The 21,285-nt window shown below is 40.4% G+C and overlaps 1 protein-coding gene across 7 annotated transcripts in view; it reads left to right on the plus strand.

The window, feature by feature from the left end:
- Positions 1-16,828, plus strand: part of hdac9b (histone deacetylase 9b) — a 44,359-nt gene extending 27,531 nt beyond the window's left edge. For 5 of the 7 annotated variants that reach the window (XM_044207504.1, XM_044207503.1, XM_044207505.1 and 2 more), the window contains 10 exons: positions 1,175-1,416; positions 1,780-1,954; positions 3,665-3,782; positions 3,918-4,039; positions 8,982-9,113; positions 9,451-9,566; positions 11,046-11,168; positions 11,781-11,955; positions 12,097-12,311; positions 14,842-16,828. In XM_044207504.1, coding sequence (XP_044063439.1) covers positions 1,246-1,416; positions 1,780-1,954; positions 3,665-3,782; positions 3,918-4,039; positions 8,982-9,113; positions 9,451-9,566; positions 11,046-11,168; positions 11,781-11,955; positions 12,097-12,311; positions 14,842-15,174 — 1,680 coding nt within the window. In that variant the 5' untranslated portion in view covers positions 1,175-1,245 and the 3' untranslated portion in view covers positions 15,175-16,828. Of the gene's footprint in view, positions 1-1,174; positions 1,417-1,762; positions 1,955-3,655; positions 3,783-3,917; positions 4,040-8,981; positions 9,114-9,450; positions 9,567-11,045; positions 11,169-11,780; positions 11,956-12,096; positions 12,312-14,841 lie in introns of those variants that run through there. The other 2 variants (XM_044207502.1, XM_044207509.1) reach the window with 2 other exon arrangements.
- The last annotated feature ends 4,457 nt before the right edge of the window (positions 16,829-21,285 follow it).

Consider the following 21,285-nt stretch of genomic DNA (forward strand, 5'->3'; position numbering starts at 1 on the left):
CCTTGAGAAGATTACGGCAATGAATGCACTCAATAAATCTCCCTCCAGCCACTGGAATTTTAAGTAGGTTTGAATATTTCTCTGGCCTCAAAATGGAAGAGACATTATACATTCTGGACAATGCGTACCCTTCCTTGAATATCATATCATGATCAGCATTACTAACATGTACTTTTTTCCAAGATTTGGACATTTTTATTTAATCACTGATCAAATATAGGATTAAATACCTTATTTAATAACTAAAATTGGTTAAAAGATGTACTCATTTCTTACTGTAGCAAGGATTCAACTAGATACAGTAATGTTGATGAAAACAGAAGCGTAAAGAAGATAAAGAAAAATACTGTACAATCACTAATCATCCTCTATGGAATAGAGAAATGAAGAAGCCCTGTCTCCTCTGTTCTTAACTGGCAATCGATTTTCTCTGTGGAACAACCTATATATAGAGCTTGGAGACCAAAGGGATGCCCTCTAACTTTGTATCTGGCAATTACTTATAATGGAGGTAGTTGTCAAAGACGAAGGCAGTTCTTACCGGCGCACACATTGCAGCGTCTGCACACAAGAACAGAGATAGAAAGATCACAGGAAACATGAATTCACAAACACGTGTGGGTTTCAGGCTCACAACACACTATTTTGCCTTAAATAATTTATGTTAAGAAGGAATATCTGCATGATATTCTGGTAGAGACAGGGAGAAGGACTCCCGTTATTTATTTATCAAACAGTGGGATGATTGGATTTATGTAAATACTTTAAATGACCACTTCAACATTTCGTGCCAAATGTTCATTGAGTCTGTTATACAGCTGCTCCCAGTAGACTCTATGCTGACGGATGTGATCCCATGTTTGTTTACAGAAACTATTATAATTGCAGGTTTTTGAGAATCACGGGAGAGAAAGCAGTGCTCCTCATTTCTGTCCTTTTTTTCTCTCCCCTTCATTCTATATTTTTTCATTTTTAAAACTCCATGCCTCAATTTTAGAATCCTAATTTTCCTGCCCTCCTTAACTCTAAACATGTTTTGTTCTGCAGCAATATACAGATATACTATACACAGCCACCTTGGGTTGCATGATTTAAATGGTAAAGGTGCTATTAAGGAAACGACAAATCTCTTTTTCTTGTTTATTCTCTCTTCTTTACCCTCTGTGGGCCACAGTGGACATTAAGCCAGACGTGCCATTGGCTGTGGAGCCCTTATCTCCGTTGGATCTGCGCACTGATCTGAGGATGCTAGGGCCAGGCTCGGACCCGGGACTGTGGGAGAGGCAGCTGCAACAGGAGCTGCTCCTCATTCAGAAGCAGCAGCAGATCCAGAAGCAGCTACTTATCAGCGAGTTCCAGAAGCAGCATGAGAAGTTGACCCGTCAGCACCAGGCTCAGCTCCAGGAGCACCTCAAGGTCAGTATTGCACTGAACAGTTGTGTGGAGGACAGCACAGCAGTGTACACAGTGGCACAGCACAGCACCACAGTGTACAAAACAATAGAGCACAACACAGCATGGCATAGTGCAGATCAGTACAAAAACATTATAGCTCAGAACAACATTACAGAGTGCAGAAAAGAAGAGACAACTCAGCACAGCAAGGCAGAGTGTTGAGCAATACATTACAGAACAGCGTGAGTTTTGTTTTTACAGACAAGTAGAGAATAGTCCATCACAGCAAAAAAGAAACTGCAGAAGTTCACATAAGCCACTGTCGTTTTAAAAATATATTTATCAGTGTGCTCTCTACATGCTTGAGGCCTGCGTGTTTCTCAGCTCCAGCAGGAGCTCCAGGCCATGAAACAGCAGCAGGAACTTGCAGAGAAGGAGCGTCGTCTGGAGCAGCAGCAGCAGCAGCAGCAGAACCAGCAGGAGAAGGAGCAGGAGAGGCATCGGCGAGAGCAGCATGTTTCCAGCCTGATCCTCAGGGGCAAGGAGCGCTCCCGAGAGAGTAAGAGCTCGAAACCGCCATCATCACCATCTCTTTACCATCAGGGGTGGAATTAGTGATTTGAGGGCCCCAGGCAAAAGCAAGCATGGGGCCCCAAATCGTAACCCTCGCCCTTTTCAATAATTTTTTAATGCATTACCTTAGAGTGGGGCCTAAGCAAAATATGCATATAACAGCTGGATAGGAATGCTTTACTGTAGCTGAATGCTTCACTTAACTGAGAAAATACTGGTATATTCGCATTGGTTCATGTACATGTTCTGTTATTATTATTAGGATAATAGCCTTCAAACCGTGTGGCAGGATTGCAGTAGGGCTCCACTCCTTTGTAGGCATGTTAAATATATGTTATAATTTAGCCATACAATTATATTTTTTTTGTAAAAGAGGTGTTTTTACTTGCTGTATTTATTTGCCATCCAGTTGCAAGGACTACTTTGGCCTGATTGTTATTTATTTAGATCTCCATTAGCTGTTGTAACACCAATAGCTACTCATCCTGGGGTCCACATTAATGTATTTACTATACTTTAATGAAAGTGGTATACACAACATTTAATATCCACGCAATAATATTTGACAAAACTAAGTACAAGCGTTGAAATCAAAATGACACAATTAAAGTGTTAAAGGATCAGTCCACCTAAATTACAAGAAACACCCCTCTAGTTGTATGTAGTCATGCAGATATTTTGGATTTTATTTTCTAAGGTTTTGAGATATCCAGCGGTGAGGCAACTGCGGTAAAATGTTGTTCCATTGTTCTGGGGTGACAGCAAATGCAGATATCGCAAAAGCTGTGTATATAAAACCAGAACTATCTACAGGTAATATAAATATATGAGAATATATGTTTTTGTTTGTTCTGTGAAGCAACCCTTTAAGACCACCTTCTCTTACTTACCAGAAGTAATGGCACTCTGAGTGCTGATCATATTCGGCAGCATAGTAGTGAGGTTAAAAATTCATGTATAGTATATCGTTCTCACTTCATGGGATAATTTAATTGCTATTCATAAGCAGGTCAAACTGTTCTGATTTCATGTCTCTCTGGCTATTGGACACATGATTTCTCAATGTTAGATCTAGCTGTCCTGGAGGATTCCTGGGAACAAGGACAAACTGCAAAGTTGAAATTTACTTTAGTAATCAGATAAAGAGAAATATCCAAAGATATAATGATGATTAAGATGATGACATGGTACTTAACTAGTACTTGCAACTGATGACATAAGGTTGGCCACCGGTGACATTTAAGCTTAGAATTTAGGAGAAAATGTCTTTCGATGAAAATAGCTTCAGATATAGTATTTCATTTCTGTTTTTACCTTATAGCTAATAATAGACTAGATTTATGACTTTGTCTGGTCAGGTCATTTGAAACTGTGCCCTGCAACTGTAACCCTCCAGTGGGAAAGAACATCTCTCTGCAGTATAACTTTAGCAGCTTGAAACTAATATAGTGCTCTTAGACCACTAGGGGGAGATCTATCTACATTAGTTGTGACTGGTCTGGAAAATAGTGTAAACTCAATCTGAAAAAATAAGTTAAGCAGTAAGCTAAATGTGACATAGGAAAACAGGTTAGGAAATCTACAAGTTACAACAAGGTTAAAGTTTATTTTGTAATATTATCTAGGCAACAATATATCATGAGTCATAGCCTTAGGGTAACCCCAATCCCTTTGGTTCGGTCTTCTGGTCTCACAGGTGCGGTGGCCAGTACCGAGGTGAAGCAGAAACTCCAAGAGTTTCTGTTGAGCAAATCAGCAAAGGACCCTGCCAGCAATGGAGTGAATCATTCTTTCATCCACCACCCAAAACTCTGGTACATAGTATTTTCTGTTGTTTTGGCCTGAAAGAGTGTGATACAAATACAGATACTATATTTAAATCACATAGAAACATCATCTATATCATCCTATTGCCATCTCTTAAATTTGATGTATTTTTGTGTGATCAGGTCCTCTCACCACACATCACTGGACCAAAGTTCTCCACCTCTGGGCGGCACATCCCCCACCTGCCAGTACACTCTGCCATCACCCATAGAGAGCAAGGACGACTTCCCCTTGAGGAAGACAGGTTTGTTAATTTGCACACACACACAGCACAGACATAAAAATGCAAATACACATACATACATTTATACATAAATCTGCATAGACACACAGCTAGTTAAAAAGATTTCAGTGTGAGTGTTAAGATGTTACCTTGTATTAGTCATTTTCCATTTACTACTTTGGGGTATTAATACAGTGAGTGTCTTTTTGACCCTTGTCAATCAAGAGGTGATTATGCCTATTGAGTATTTCCAGAGGTTGCTGATGACCTGCTAATAACATCAGTTAGGCTCATTATGACCCCAGACCCCTCCTCATCCCTCCAGGGCTCAACACAAAAACTCTCATAAGAGGTGACGCATGCCAGAAAAGTAACTTAAACCTTCCTTATTCCTATTTGGATTATACTAAAACACAACAGCTGAACACAGGCAACAACACAGTTTAATTGTAAGTTTTCACTTCACAAGTTTAAATTTTAATTACTGTTATTTGTAGTGAAATTACCTTGCCATTATTTAAAAGGAACCACACTTGTCCCTATGTTACAATAATAAACCAAGTTCCAAGGCCTCTTTCAACTGTTTAGTGGTAAATGGGAGAATTAAAGCAGATTAATTTCTCCTGAGTTATGGGCTTTAAAAACTATTTTGAAAAGACACAGGTTCCCACCAAAAAGCAGCTCAGATTTGTTGGTTTAACGTTTCAGGAACCCTTTGGGGATGGCTGTGTAAATAAGAATAATTCCTGCCTCTTGGTTTGCACGAGCACAAGTGCTTGCCAAGCTAAAAACTTCATAATTGGGCAATGAGGTCACCAAATTACATTATGTTCTTTTCCCCTCTGTGTCTCTTTTAATTACATTGGAAAACAATTATACTTGTTGAGTTATTTAACTACGGGCCTGTCATGTTGCATATGTATAATTTGTGTATACACAATTTAGAGATCAGGCAAAGGAATTATACCCGGTAAATAAAGTCACTGCATGGCAAGAATAAATATTAGAAAGGTAAATGAAAGCTTTGAGAGCTTTTATTTATTGTAATCTCTTTGAATCATACCATCTTCAGAACAGAGAAATACCTCTTGTAAATATATATTTACATCTCTGGGTCATGCCTTTAGACCCATAAGGTAAGGAATTGCCTCTCAAGTGTAATAACCGGTTGAAGACAGTTTTCTAAAATAACAAAGAGACAGTTTATGGTAGCATTGTTTGCCTTTTACTGTGAATACAAAAAGGCAGGTTTAAACAAATAACTGAACGGATAAAATTTCAATCTCTGCTGCTCAAACATGACATTTTCATCCTTTAATTCATGGTTAAATCATCTCCCCATCTCTGTGCCTGACTCTCTTGCACTGATGAAACTATTTCTTGCTCTTTGGATTCCTGAATCTATATGTGGTCATTTCCTGCTCACCCCCTCCCCCCACTTCCTGTCTGTCTTCATTAAAGTCCTCTGAGAGCTTGGCACCCAAGGGGGACACACAAAGGTAGTGTTGTTCTCTGAGCCACTGGCTGTCACTGATAGCTGATTGGCAGGTGTTGCAGAGTTAAGACGGGCGCAGGCTGGATGAACCTCGACAGGACTGTTTGTTTAAGAAAAGATAGCTCTCTCAAAACAAAGTGGAGATGACTCGAATGCTCCACGTTAGACTCCCCACTGCTTCATTTGGCCGGTTGGCTGAGCGCCATCTTTTTCTGGTTGGGGTTTAGGTTCACAATGAGGTTTATGATGTGCATGTAATATATATTGTTTAACACTTGGTAGCTTGGTGGTCAGTAAGTCTCTTTTAAAACTTGAAAATATGAAATTATGATTTTTTTCAAATAAGTTTTATGCATTTACAAAACAAGAACCAACCAGTACACACCCAAAGTACACTCTTCATTATGTGTTTCAGAAAACCTCTCAGGCAAAATTGAATATTTTATTATAGAATGTACAGATATACAGTAGACATTATTATATAGCTGCGATGACCTTGGCTTTATTTCACTCAGTAGTTTAAAGAATTTCACGTGATTAACTTGTTTACTTGGTATATATCCTCTTTGTTTCACTTCCAGGGACTAGAATAGACTGGACCGAGGGCACGCGATAGTCTGTGGCAAGAATAGTTGCAGCTTAGCAGTAAGAACTGTAACGCCCTCTCTGGTCTTGACCCACTTACCAAATGTGTGCATTCAGCAGGTGCAGGAAAGATTTTCAAAAATAATCCTACAAAGGTAAAAATGTAAAGCCCAAGCAAGTACATTTTGTGTGGAAACTCCCTGTGTTAAGAATAGTAATAATAATATATTTGATCTTGTAAATCAGAAACATTAATGAAAGAACTGAACTTGCTGATCTTACCACATTGAATATCTAAACTCTCAGGGACTGCAACTTAGCTTTGGTTTAAAAGTTTATGTTGTTAAAGGAACAGCAACCAGTGAGCATTAATTCATAAATTTCAGCATCAGTTTAAACCAGAATATCAGGCAAAATGCAAAGCAGGCCTTCTTGTACAGAATACACAACTCAGATTTCCACACAGCCATCTGTCCAGGTCCAGGCTCTAATGGACACAGGCACTCACAGTGACAGCAGAGTTAAAATTCTGATTAAGTGGAGATAGCATAACACATTCACTTGCAAAGCCACTAGCCCTGCAGCACCACTTTCAAATGTAATAAGGTGATTGATTTACGACTCTAGTATATTGCAGCCATTACTGTATGTTTTCATTAACTGAGAAGCCTGAGCAAAAGTGACCCAGGTGTTCAGTGTATATGCTTTGCTGCTGCCATCATTGCCTCCTGTTGCTCTGTGCACCAGGGCCTTTTTTCCATGAGAGACCAGTGAGAAAGTGTTTGTTCCCGTGCTGCTGCTGTCTGGCGTTCCCGTGGCGACCAATTGGGATGCGTAGCTTGGTGGCAGCAGTGTGTAAAAATAGAAAGCAATCAAGGCAGCAGGGCGTGAAGCAGATTCATATGACTCCCAACAGCGTTTTCTCTCCATTTATCTCTCCTGCCTCCTTTCTTCCTCCCTCGCTCTCTTTCATTCTACCTCACACCCACAGGATTAGAGGGCTGTGCCACGTATTAGGGAAGAGGGTTTTGCTGCTTTTGACAAGAGCCAGAAATAGCAACATCTGGCTCACTCTCGTAGCTATGCCCCCATCACCCCTCCCTCTCCTCCTCCCTGCAATGCTCCCACGTCATAGCCCCACTTCAATATGTATAGCTGTATGTTGTACACATTGCAAAAGACCTATTTAATTATTGATCTGAACTAAATATTTGAAACAGGTTGGCTATTGTGTAAGAGAAGGTTGACATAACTTCAATACAGCTTTGTGCCCTGGCTTTCAGTCAATAGACCAGCTTATCTATTCTGCTTGTTTATTTGAGTGTGTAAGGCTAGCTGTGGGATTCCATGTCCAAAGGGTTGATGGGAAGTCCACATGAGACGTGTTGACCTAGTGAGTCAGTGTCACTGTGACAAGACAGGGGCACGAGTCAACAGTCAGACACAAAAGCATTTACTTGCATTCACATTACTGATTCTTACATTATTCAAGTTATTTCCTTGCCTGGATTCAACCTTCACTTTATTTCCCATTTTTTACATTATATATTCTTTCCATAGTCACATCTGTACCACACTCATTTTTCAGACTAGTTTACTAATTAGTGACAGTTGGCTGGGCTGTACATGTAACTACCATTAAGGACTCAGAGGTCTTGTCCTTCATTCTAAAGTGACTATTCATTTAGCAAGAGACCCAGTGGTCTGTAACATTATTTTCTTAAATTCAAGCATAATCTATTGGTATTGTACAGGATTCACATCCTGAAATACATTCCCAGTTATCAAATTTTATCACCAAATTAAATAAAGGGAAAATAAAGAACATAATAATCTCTGTGTTGCATGTCACCTTAACCCTGCTGAGTCTCTTGGCCTCAGTATTTCATAAGTTCCTGGTTATGCTCTTGTTTAGTAGTTACACTTTTGTTTTGGTCCTTTAGAAACAATGACATAGAAAAATAAACATGGGTCAAATAAGACTGCAATGACTATACTCTCCGCTTTGTTGAACTTTTAAATTCAATGTCAAACTTGGCTTTGTTTTGGTACTAGGGATGACAATAATCAGTTGTGTGTAACAGTATTAGTGTGGAGTAGGGCGTTCCTGGAAAAGAGCTATGCTCAGTAAATCTACCCTGGTTAAATAGAGGTTTAAAAATGATTAAATAAACTATAGTGAAACAAAATGCCAATTTTTGACAAATATCCTTAAATCCATCATCAATACCAGTTGAAAAGTTTGAAAGCAATATGTCTATTGTGAAGAATATTACGTCACCATTTCTATCAACACTGATGGACTGGATTTATAAGTCTGGATCAGTTCAGGTCAAACTGTGCGTGAGCGTGTGTGACTTTGGAGTGTGTTCGGACTGTGTATTTGGGTATCTCTGTTTTGGATTAGGAGGAGGGGGCGTGTGGAGAGCCTAAAACATCTGCCATGTTTTTGTGTTAGTTTAACTGTTGCTACTGTATCGGACTGTGGTCACCAGGGCGGCAGGTAGCGGACTATTTCACTTAGAGCCTGTGTGTTGCTCAACCTAATTTAGACCAGATGAGGTGGAAATGGGCCCAATCCTGACTCATTTAATTTATCTGAAACCTGCTCTGAATTTCATCGAAACTGAAATCGTTACATGTCGAAGCGTGACAACATTATTTTTTAAACTGATTTATAGTCTCTTTATTTCTCTTTTAGTTTCCTCTTATTTTATGATGTTACTATTTTCATTGATAAAGTTCATTCCACTCACTCTATAAAAAATGTCACAGTACGCTCACATGATCGTATAATTCATCTCCATGCGATGGGGCTTCTTTATTGTCCAAATAGTGTGAATTGAGACTTACAGAATTTAATATCTGTTGCTTATTTTTTAGCCTCTGAGCCCAACCTGAAGGTACGATCCAGGCTGAAGCAGAAGGTAGCAGAAAGAAGGAGCAGCCCGATGCTCAAGAGAAGAGATGGAAACAGCATGACTCCTTACAAGAAGAGGGCTCTGGAGCTAATGGGTGTGTTATATTGCTGGCTATGTCTTTTCTGCCTGTTACAACATGTGTGGAAAAATATTTACATCTCATTATCTGGTGTTTAAAATATTCTCTGAAAACAATACGTGTATCTTAGTGTTATTGTTACAGAGCTGCATAATAATCAGCCATTTTGCAATGCAGTAGCATATTATGGTCATTAAATGTTCATGTAATAAAGACCATTGTAATCAGGCAGCCATGACCGTACACATTAAACTGTTCTGAGGCTGCAGCTGTTATGCCAAGCCTCTGTGTATGTGTGTTGTGTGCAGAGTGTGAGCATGCATACTGTGTCTAACTCCTTGATGTTTCGTAGACTCTACGCCCACTAACAGTGCCCCTGGCTCCGGCCCCAGCTCTCCCATAGGGGCCTCCAGTGCCTTGGGGGCTGAAAATGGACCCTCATCTCTGCCTACTACCACAAAAACTGAGGTATGTTTATAAATCATCAGTACTGTAATTGATTTGCCAACAAATGAAGCAAAAGTCTTACTGCTGTTGTTATTCTGCATGCCAATCATTTGAATATCAAAACTATAATTTTTATCAGGGCACTAAATGCCTCTCTGCCATTCTGCTTGCAGCTATAAAAACAGCCAGTTCAGTTGTCCTTTGTCTGTTACACTCAAGTGAAAATGGCTCCCCACGCTGACAAAGAGGCACAGCTTGACCCACATGTCTGAATTTTTCTGCGTAAAGACACAATATGCAAGAAAATAAATGGACTCTACCAGTGTTAAATTTCTGAACATTAGAAAAACAACAGTAAAAATTAAAATGCTGCACATTTTTCTATCCAACATTTTTCTTCCAGATGTCCTGCACAGTCAGTTTTATGTCTTGCAAAAAAAACATCTTTAGTTTGGCTGTAAGGTTGCTGTTGGCTTGTCATTGTATTTCTGTCATTGGCCTGGCAGCATGCCTGTTCTGAGCTGTTCTGAGGCGTTTCCCAATAGATTCATGGCTGAGTTACTGACCAGAGCTCCCCTTGGACCGATGCTCACAAAGCAGACCATTATAGAGGGTGGCAGATATGACACATCTCTGAACAATCTCAACAGAACAGCTGTGTTTTCCTTAACTGTCGCTGTTTACTCTCCCTGGGACCTCCAGTGACACAGAAAAGGGAGAGACACCCTGACAGCGGGCTGAAGGTTGGGGCTTAGGGAGACAGACGAACTGTGGAGTTTAATTGATATCCCAGGCACTGGTAGCCAAAGACATCCACATGCTAACAACATAAACACACAAGATTGCTATTGTATTGGCCCAAGCTTAGGCTCTCATGAAAGTCATTTGTGGACTCTGGGGCTGCCTGTAGACCTCATGCCTGTTGCAAAAGCAAGGCATGTTTGTGCACAGTTACATTAGGTATCCTTTTTCAGAGGGAACGGGTCCCTTGGGTCAAATATAGGCCGGATATCCACATACAGGTCACTGAGTACTGGTAGGGGTTGGAAGGATAAACATGGCTGTTCCAAAACCACATGCTGGTCCGCTGCTCTGCTGGGTACAGGAAGTATGCCCCAGTGCTGATGTTCTCTGAGAGAGTAGCCTGAGGGTGGAGACCCGGGAGTAAGAACATGCAGCAGGCCGCTTGGGGACTGAAGAACTGAGGGTGGAGTGGTAGATTTAGAGGTTTGCAGTTTTTTATAATAGTGTATCATCCTCACTGGTGCCATTCTATGAAGCTCCAGGAAACCTTTGCTGCCTGCCACTCCTTTATATCATCTATCATAAAAAACTCATACCTTATCATTTGTAGCAAGGAGGGCTGTTATTCATCATAGTGCATTAATATTTATGCCACTGCTCATGTTGCCTTTTGAAATTGTCCATAGTGGGATTTCTAAATCTGTCACCTCCTGCTAAATCTCTCTGTCTTTGCTCTGTCCTGTGTGTTTGATGTAGAGATGGCCTTCACAGCCGAGATTATTCCGACCTGAGGGCTCTGTGTCGATGCTGAGCTTATACACATCTCCCTCCTTACCCAACATCTCCTTCGGGCTTTCAGCTGCTTCCTCACCCATTAGTGTGAGTAAATTTTTTTTTTATATTCTTAGATATTCTTAGATAACCTGTGTGTTTTACATGAAATACAATCTTCCTTAATACACCAGTTTAGTGGTTCAGTGAGTTTTTCTGCACAGCGCAGTCTAACTTGCTATCAGTGTCTGGGTTTTCTGTATGACCACAGGTCACTGACCAGTGGCCCCAAATGATTTTATCGCCCTTAGTTAAATATTGTTCTGCAGTTTCTTGTGTCAGGCATGCTCTTATCTTCCCCTATTACCTCATTTATCACAGCTTTTAAAAAGGCCAAGTCCACTCAAGTGCAACTCCTGATAACACAGCACATGATATATCATCTTTTAGCTCTCTGGCACATTCCACAGAGGCCTGTTAATCAGCTGCAGTGACTTCTAACCATTGATGGTCTTTGATATCAACATTGCCTAGTCACTGATTTGTAGCTACTAGTACCATTTTCATTCACAAAAATCAGTCGATATTATTGATTTGGACTTGTTAAAATGAACCGTTACATTTCACAAAAGATTAAAATGACTACCAATCCTAGTGCACAGCATGTGTAGTGTGAATCAAAGAATAACCATTACTTTATCATCTTTGTCTTTTTCTCAGGCCATGGGGTTGAAGGACAGATCGACAGAAATCAAGCCTGGGCTGCCTGGGCACCTGCTGGGCCCTGTGCCCCTTCAGACAGGCCTTGAGTCTAAAGTGAGCCCCAGTCACCAGGCTCTCCTCCAGCACCTCCTCCAGAAGGAGCAGATGAGGCAGCAGAAGATGCTCTCCACTGGTAACACTGCGTTACGTCATGTTAAGCATTACATTACATTACCTTGCATTACACTACATATTGGTATACTTTAAATTAAAGTAATTTACAATATGACTTGAGAAGAAAACTAATACTAGTTTTGATTTTTTGTTTGTCAAGGCCAAGGCTCCATGTCATCGCACCCTCAGTCCCCTCTGGCCATGAAGGATCGCCCCTCCAGTAGTCGGCCTAAACTACCAAAACACCGGCCCTTGAACAGGACCCAGTCTGCGCCGCTGCCTCAGAACACACTGGCCCAACTTGTCATCCAGCAGCAACACCAGCATTTCCTGGAGAAACAGAAACAGTACCAGCAGCAGGTCCATATAAATAAGGTATTGTGCTATTCACCAATATTCAAATCACAGGGGAGATTTTTGATTTTCAGATTTGCTTTTCGCAGCGTTCTCTATTCCTTTTTAGGTCTCGTGAGGTCTTATTTTACTGCAGGGAGTCTGATTTAATCATTTTAAGCACACAAATGCTGATCTATTTTTAGCCTTTTGTAAAAGCATCTGTGGTAGCTCAGGTTTACAGACCCGGGCTGTTGTCTGTTCTTCCCTGGAATCCTGGTGTTATTTCTGCGAAGCAAAGAACTTCTGCCTAACTTCAAATGTGGAAGAAATGCTTCCTCTGCACTAATTCTGTTATCATAGCTTAAGGCATCAGTGCTGTTCACATGCTAACTCTGTGAAATTCAATTCAGCTAAGTTCAAATGAAGGAAAAAGTGCCCAGAATACATTTTGTTCCTCTGTGGCAATATTTGTGTTTCTGTTAGCTGGCCGGGGTGACCTCCTATACACAGAGTGTAATTATTCTGGTGAAGGACGTGTGTGAGGTGGCAGACACTGTGAAAGGCAACATTGTGTGAGCTCACATACTGATGTGTCCCAGTGCTGGGCCCTGAAAGAGCCATGGGAACCACAGAGCAACTCTTACCTAGAAGTGATAAAAAGCACAAATACTTATTGAGTTGTACAGTACGGATGTACAGCTGTAACTGTGACAAACAGTTTCTGTTTGAATTCCTCTGTAACACTAAAAGTGCTTAACATGTGTCACTGCCAGGCAGATTAAATTAGTTTTAATATCAGCTGTAATTATTGAAAAGTAAAGTTGATTTGATTTGAAAAGATCTTTGGAATAATTGCGACATCTTGTCCAGAAACACGTGAACAGGCCCTGCCCCGATCACTCAGGCCAATGAAATCGCAAGTAAAGCCTCTTTAAGTGGAGGCTATAAATGGCCACTAATCAGGGATGAGCCCTCAGTGTTTATTGAGAGGGATCTCCGAAACATTGCCCTAATTAATTTCCTAGCAGAGGCTTGTCTACGGTTGTTTTTTAAACGTCCTTCAGTGCCTGCAACAGTAGGGGGAGCTAATGGAAATTTACAAGAGCTTAGGGATTTTAGGAAGAGGTATGAACAATGTTTACTAATGCCAAGCTAAGGAGGCTAATTCTTATAGCTGAAGGGATATTTATATAAGGCCTACATTCTGTAGTAATGATGTTGGCTACCAGCTGGAGTAGGCACTTCTCAGTCCTGCTCTTGGAGCCCTCTTGTGGCAGAGTAATCAAATCATGGCACCATTACAGTAGCTCTGATTTAGCAGAGCTGCAAGCCACTGAAACATCCCTCTGCACTGAATTTGAACTGCCTCTAGTTCCATGAATGCAAAAATTTGCTTTTAACATTTTCATGTCTCTGTTCCAGGTGCACCTGTTTGAGAATTAACACTGTTTGATTGATTAAAATATTTTTGAAGGAAGTACACACATAGATTTGGTGAAAATCTGTGTACATTGTCCAGGTTTAGAGTGTAATATGACATGCTCATAAATTGGTGTCTGTAGAGCGGACTTTGGCTGAGTTTGATTCAGCAGAGTGCCATATGCTCTCTTGATATCCTCTTTAGCGAGCCTATTCAATAACATGCTCCCTACACCTTGGACCCTGCACTGTTTGCGTAAAATAACACAATTTACAAGAGAAACACATGATTTACCACAGGCAAAACTTTACACATTCTGAACTGTATTTTATAAAAAATAAACAAGTGAGTGACACAAATCCACTTAACTGGAGCAGCCACCAGAATTTTATTAACTCACATACAAAGGCAGGAACAAAAGTTAATCTGCTTCCACTCCTAAACGTCCCTAAAAATGTAGTTTACCAAAGCCACTACTCAGAAACAGTCAGTTTCACATTTGCCTTTGTCACATTATTAAAATTACAGTAGCTTTGTTACTTGTAGATACAGATGGTTTTTAGCAGTTGTCTGTACAAATGTGGCATTTAATACACTAATATCCTGCATGATAAAATGTCAGTTTGTTTTCCAAGTCTACGACTTTTTGTGTTTTGTGTGGCTTGTGGCTTATGCAGCCGTAATTGTCCGTCTTACAGTGTACTGTATCTGTTTTCCTCCAATTTTGTGATTACTGCATTAGGATTTACTAATGAGACAGCCTGAAAAATGAGCAACTGTCAGAGCAAAGTTAATATTCATATGACATATTTGTGGGTTATTCATATAGTTACAGAGACTGTCAAGTTTGATTTGATTGATTTGATTAGAGATTTGGCAAAAGAGGATATGTTTGAGTTTGTTTTTGAAATCCAGATAGTATTATTAAATGGCTGTGAATAGGCAGATAAAGACTGTACCTTTTGTTTTTAAAAAGTAAAACAAATCCTTCTGCTACTCTTTGGATGTATTTGCATGCTTATTGTTGTTTGTGTGATAGAAACCTCAAATGGCTATTCTTTTTGCTTTGCTCTGATAAAAGGTTGATTGTTAAAGATCACTGGCTGCAGGATATCATCATCATTAATGTGGCGTCAATGTGTTTTGCAGCTGTTGTCCAAGTCCATTGAGCAGTTACGTCAGCCCAGTGCACACCTGCAGGAATCAGAGGAGGAGCAGGAGGAGCAGCACAGAGAGCAGACGGAGAGCATGCAGGAGGACAGGCTGCCCCCTGGAGGAGTCATCCGGAAGCACACGCTGAGCAGTAGCAGCAGCAGTGGCTCGAGCGGCGAGCTCCCCGACTCTCACTACGGGGTCATCAAGGTCAAGGAGGAGCCGGTTGATAGTGAGGATGAGGCCCTGACCAATCAAAGCTTAGAGTCAGAGCAGAGCACCTATCTTCACCAGGTCAAAGGAAGACTGGTGATAAGAGCCGTGATCTGAGAGGGATGAGATCACACACTCGCAACATTCGCAGATAAACAAGTCTCTACAAACATGCACATCTACATCCTTGCAGTTTACACACACACACACACACACACATTTACACACACACAGCAGCAGTTGCACAGTAGGCCAGCTCTCCCTGTCACGACATACGACCCCTTTACACTCAGCTGCAGCCTTGCTCGTCCCACACTCTAAGACTCTCTGTTTGTGATCTTTGTGTAGTGATCTCTGTAAAATATGTACGTTTCACTTTTGTGTATATAATATGAAGGCAATTTAGACCGATCTTTTTAAGAGTTGCTTTGGTCGTCTCGTGTCCGCTCAACTCACAAAAAGTTGTATGTACATATACTGTGGATTTAGCACCAAAGGTGGTTTGTAGAGGGAAGGTTGAACAGGTGTACAGCTTTGAAGAGCCAACTTATGTTCCCATTATGTACATTTTTTGCCATAAAATATTTGAATGCTCTTCTATCCACATCAACTTTGCTAGTTATCATAAAGCCCTCACAGTGTGTTAAAGAATTTAAAACATTACAAACTCCACGGTTCTCAAACATCTGTGATGATCTTCCATGTTAAGTGGTCTCAGAACTGAAATAATAATGAACATCTGTCTTAGAGAGAATGTAAACTTAAATCTTAACAGGGGATGCTCCCTTAGGGCAGACTTTTGCGTTAGGAGTGATATTGCCATTGGAATATGGTCCACTGCTCATATTGCAATTTGAAGGATAAAGCACTAAATCCCCGCTTGGGTGTGCAGGTATCTCCCATCACACCCCGAGTCTCTCTGTCTCTCTCTCTCATTGCAGTCCCAGAGCCAGGGCCCTGTGTTAAGTCGAGCTCTCCTCCCTCTCTCCCTCTGGGTCCAAATCAAAGCTCGGTGGGTTCCTGCCCAGCTTTCAGCAGAGGAGTCAGACAGAGAGAAAGAGAGAGAGGGCCGGGCAGGAAATGCCTTCTAGAAGCCAGGACTTGGAGTGATTCATGTGTGCAGGAATGTTGAGAGAGGAGGACCTAGGGTTGGAGGAGTCCAAGGGGCCAGGCTTGAGAATTGATTTACTGTCAAGGCGAATTACAAAGTGAGTGGGGATATGGTTAAGGGAGTCCCTTTTAAAGGGAATCGCTTCCTTTGTATTCCCGAGTGGCATGCTTACCTCAACATGCAGGTTTGATGTTACTTCAATAAAAAAACCCTGGATGGGACCTTGCTTCTTTTTTTTTTTTTTGGAGCCTGTTTTCCCCTGAAAGTGCCCATTGCGACATGTAGAGTCTGTCTTAAAGTCAAATGTATTGCATAGCCGTAAACCTTCCTGTTGCATTTGTACCGTCGACTAAATGTAAAAAAAGCTAGTATTAGGTTCTGTGTTTGGATTCATGTGAAAATCAAAACTGTCTGTCTTATACTGTACATTCACATTGTCCGGTTTTAATGTTTTTAGTGTAAGTAAACACAATCAGAACAATGTGAGTCTTGTTGTCTTGCTCCTTTGATTTGGTTGTAAGGAGAACCCCTTTGCTGCCAGTGGGGGGTGGAGGGGGGTTGGGGGTCCTGTGGTCTGTTCATAGCAGTTTGCATTTCTTCTCTTTTTTTGCCTTGTGTGATAAACCTTTCTTTTTTTAAATAAAGTTCATTTACCTCTTCTGTTCTTGCATTTTGCAGATTATTTATACATTTGTCCATCTCATTAAGATGTTACATGCATAGGAAATAAAGCAAAACACACCATTAAGTCTTTCTAAATCCATTTCAAAACTTTCTGTTTTATATTTCAATTCACAAATTACATTCTTAATACTTTTGACATCATCATCTCAAATGCACTGCCTAAATCATTAGCCCAGCTTGCTTTTCCCACACTAGGTTCTATAACCCAGCTCTTTATTTTCAGGGGATCTTTGTAACCCTTTAAAGGGAGCTTAAGAGGCTTTCAAAACATTTCTTTGATGTGAGCAAGCAAGGCTTCTTGTGGCAGTATTAGAGCAGTCAAGATAAGGTGAGCTGTGAGAGAGTGATATATTACTTGCACAGGTCCTTTCAAACCAAGCTTAAGCAATTTCACAGCACGCTTAGTTCATGGGACTGGCTGATATGCTATACACGCAATGATGAGACTGGAAAAGTTCACTCATAATCTTGCTCTCTTCAAAACACCACACTGAGAACATCTTTACAATGACAATGGTGACCAAGTTATGATTATAGAAGGTCAGATTGCCTTCTCTTTGCTACACATTGTACATAATGGTTCAAGTAAGACCATTACTAGATAGTATATAAAGCAATACATTTTGAACAAACAGACTTTTTTTCTTCCATGAAATTTTCATGAGAGCTCCTGAAGTATTTTCACAAAGGTGTAGAGTTACTTCACATTAGGAAGTATTTGAGTTAAATTAGACACTGACTCTTTCTTAAGTAGATTCCATCTGTCTTGGGCTTCAGGCCCTTGTGATTTTAAATGAGCTGTTACAAAGGTAGAAAAAATAATGAAGCCCAACTCCATCTGCTCTGCCCTTCCCCAGCTGCCCACAGAGCCAGTTGTAAAAGCAAACAAGCATTTTTAAAGGTGTAAGGAAGTAAGGACGACATAAGCCTACCTATTTCCTCTAAATGGATTAGACTCTAAGTGAGGCCTGCATTTTTATCACCTACAGTGCTATAAAAACTAGGCATTTGGATGTAATGTGCACATACATGCAAGAATGTGTGATGGATGATGGTAATAGTGACTTTGCAGAGTCTAAAATCTCAAGGCGTCAGTTCAAACGGCTTTATTTCTAATGCATGAGGATAAAGAAGAAAACATTCTTACACTCAAAAAGCCTGCCAAATCATGAAATAATGTCTCAGTGTTTTGAAGCACAGTGAAAAAAACACAGTCAGAATAAAATGCACTTGAAGCACTGCATTGCTGACAAAAATTAAAACCAAGGGCTTATATATATTAAATACCACATGAACTTGACCTAATAGCACAAACCTTGTGAAGTGGACCTCGCTACATTTCTTGTTTCAGCTCTCTATTTATGATGCATGATGGCCTTTTCAAGATTGTTTTTCATAGTTGAGAATGTAAAAAAAGTAGGTCCTTGCAAATGAAATAAATCAAATTCTAAGTGAGTTTAACAGCTTGGCCCTTTTTCAATATTCAATCAGGATTTTAGTCTTTCTGCAACTATTGTACCATCGCCAAACATGGTGCCCTACTCTAGCCATCTGATTTACAGCAGAGATCCAAAGTGAATGTAATTAAATGCCACTGCTAGCCATTGATTGAAAAGGGAAAGAGGAAGCAATCTTCTGGGTCCCGAGGACTTTGGCTGCAGACCCCTCTCTAGTTGAATATCGGAGATCAATTAACCTAACTAACCTATAAGGAGAATAAATACCACAAGATGACAGGTCTCTAAGTTGAAAATGACAAATCTTTTATATTTATTTTATCCACTTGTACTGTCCATCCTCCCTGAGTTTCTCTCTTCTGTCATTACATAGTTGATAGCAATCACAATCACATTAAATATGAAAAACCTTGCTTCATCCAGAAAAATAATCTAATGTTCTATATAGCCTGATGGTAACAATAGTTTGTTTGCGGTCAGCTATTCAGTGTGATGAGATCGATGTGATCAGTGACAGGCTTATGAAGATAAAAGAACTCTCTCTGGTTATTAATTATCTATATTATCACCCCAGAGCAGGTCAGCTCGACAGTGCATTTACAGCTCACCTGATAATTTCTTTGCAGCTGAGTCGCCAAAACACTGTTGCTACTCACCTGACCACCAAAGGGAGTAATGTAAACATGCCTTTGGAGCTGATCAATCACCAGCCTCCAGTGGCAAAGTAAGAGAACAGTATACTTCTATAGACTTAGAATAAGATCCTGTTTCTGAAGCTGTGGGACAAGGAGCAACAGTGGGACACTCCAGATCTACCTGGGCATCTATTTCAAATGCATCTATCCTCAGAGAACAAGCTTCTTACTTCTGTTTGAAATTACCAAGCAACTAATGACATAGGCTTGCACTTCCTGACTGTTAGTGGGGTTCACGTCAGAATAACCCTCAAACACCATGCAGCCTGAAAAGGCAGCTTACTCTGGAGATCCAGTTGGATTGTTTAAGGTGTATATAATGTTATGACATAAACAGGGCATACATAAGTTGCATAGGTTTTGGTGATGGGTTGTTGCGTTGCTCAGAGAGACACTGATGGACTTGCTACACAGGTGCAAATGGTTTTCAGCTCTGGGCTTCAGGTGCGCTTGTTGCAAAACACATACCTAAAGGCATTGAAAATAACAGAATTACCCTAATGCCTACACCAGTCTGCATGCATATTTGTCACAATTTCAACTGCCACATTACTGAGAAAAACTATGACTAAAGTACCAGGAGTGAGCTGACCAAAGACTGTTGAGAAGGTCGGGCAGAGGAGATGGCAAGAGGAAGTGGTTTCTTCTCTTGGAGATACATTTAGCCTTTTATCTAAATGCTATTTATGCCATAAGGCTACTATGAAGAATGTGTTTGATGTTAGCTGTTGACAAATAAAATTAGTTTGGGTTTTCATTATTTGTCTTATGTTAGAATTTGACATAATGTGAATAAATATGTAAATAGAGTGAATAAATATGTTTGCCTCATAAGAAGAGGTAAATGAGGAAGTAATTTGTTGGATGAACCTCTACTATTTCAAACCCTGCCCACCAAAGTTGAAGAAACAGCACACAAAGGACATTTTCCAGTTTTCTTGTGTGCATGTCAAGATTTGTTTGAATCTGGCATCTAGTAGTACAACGTGGTGTTTTTCTTTCCATGTGCTGTTAACCATGCTTGAGGTGTAGGACAGTGCAACACTGGCAGCAAACGGAGGAGACTGTTTTGTATGATGGTGTGAAAAAGTGCACCTCAAAAAAGAAAGGAGAAAAAATAGGTCTTATGTGAGATGGGTGTGCAGTCAACTCATTTCTGTTGGATTCTTTGCGGCCTGTGATGTCTGTGAGGCCTTTCTTTGATGGCTTGTGTGCCTGTCATTTAATATTAGATCAAATACTTTACGAGATTAATACATCTAAAACTGTATTTCAAAAATAAAGCTTCATTTGTTCAGTAAGCATTTTAAAGAATTGTATATTTATGAATGGAATATATGTTGTTTTGTTTAATAACACTAATAATAACCTGACCCACAGGAGACAACATTTTCAAAAAACATCCTTTCAAGAGCAGAAGAAGGATTCCACATCTTCTCTTGTATCCTGAGATTAAACATTGATGACCCAATATAGATAGCGTTCATATTACTGTCAGTCTCCCTGACTGGTGTCATCCATATTGTTATCTTAGCCTTTCAAGGATTAATATACCTTTTCAAGTTTAATGAGATAAGAGACCTGGGGGAGTTCTGCCCCTGCTGTGTTCAAAGACCATCCGGCCTGAGGAACTGCTTTATCTCAGCCACTGATTGACCTGACTGATAGGTGATACTGAGGAACCACAGTGACCCTGGGTAGTGGACTCTCCCTTGAGGAGATGGGGACTGGCAAACTTGGCCTCTGCTGTCTGGGAGAATCCCATCAGTGGGGCTCCATCGTCCCTGGGATGCCGTCTCCTCTCTTTGATTCCTGTGACCAGGCACTTTTTACATGCCTACCTCCCTCACACCATCCAATCCAGAGCCCATAAAGCAAGTCTGCCGCTCTCCAGCTAGTTGGACAGGACGTGTTGCATGCACCGCCAGGCAAAATGACACCCCGAGGGCTCGTCAGACTTGTGATTTCTTCTCCAAGACCATGCCAAGAGACCATTTTGAGTTCCAGCTCAGTTCTTCTAAAATTTTGCCATTTGTGGCTTGTGACCATGGACCACTTGGGTTTGTCTCATGATCTATATGGAATGGCAAATGCTATGTATTAACTAGGGACATAATCATAAGGGAAACACAGAAAGCCAATAATGATGGCCTGAGTGAAACACCACATTATAACCTCACTGTTCAAAGAAAAGTTGTTATATATAAAAAATATTCAGATCTACATCAAAGTCTAACCTCTAAAAACACGAATATAATCATTCAAATAAATCATCATTCAA

The sequence above is a fragment of the Siniperca chuatsi genome, linkage group LG9 (assembly GCF_020085105.1).
Source record: "Siniperca chuatsi isolate FFG_IHB_CAS linkage group LG9, ASM2008510v1, whole genome shotgun sequence".
In the NCBI taxonomy this organism is placed as follows: Eukaryota; Metazoa; Chordata; class Actinopteri; order Centrarchiformes; family Sinipercidae; genus Siniperca; species Siniperca chuatsi.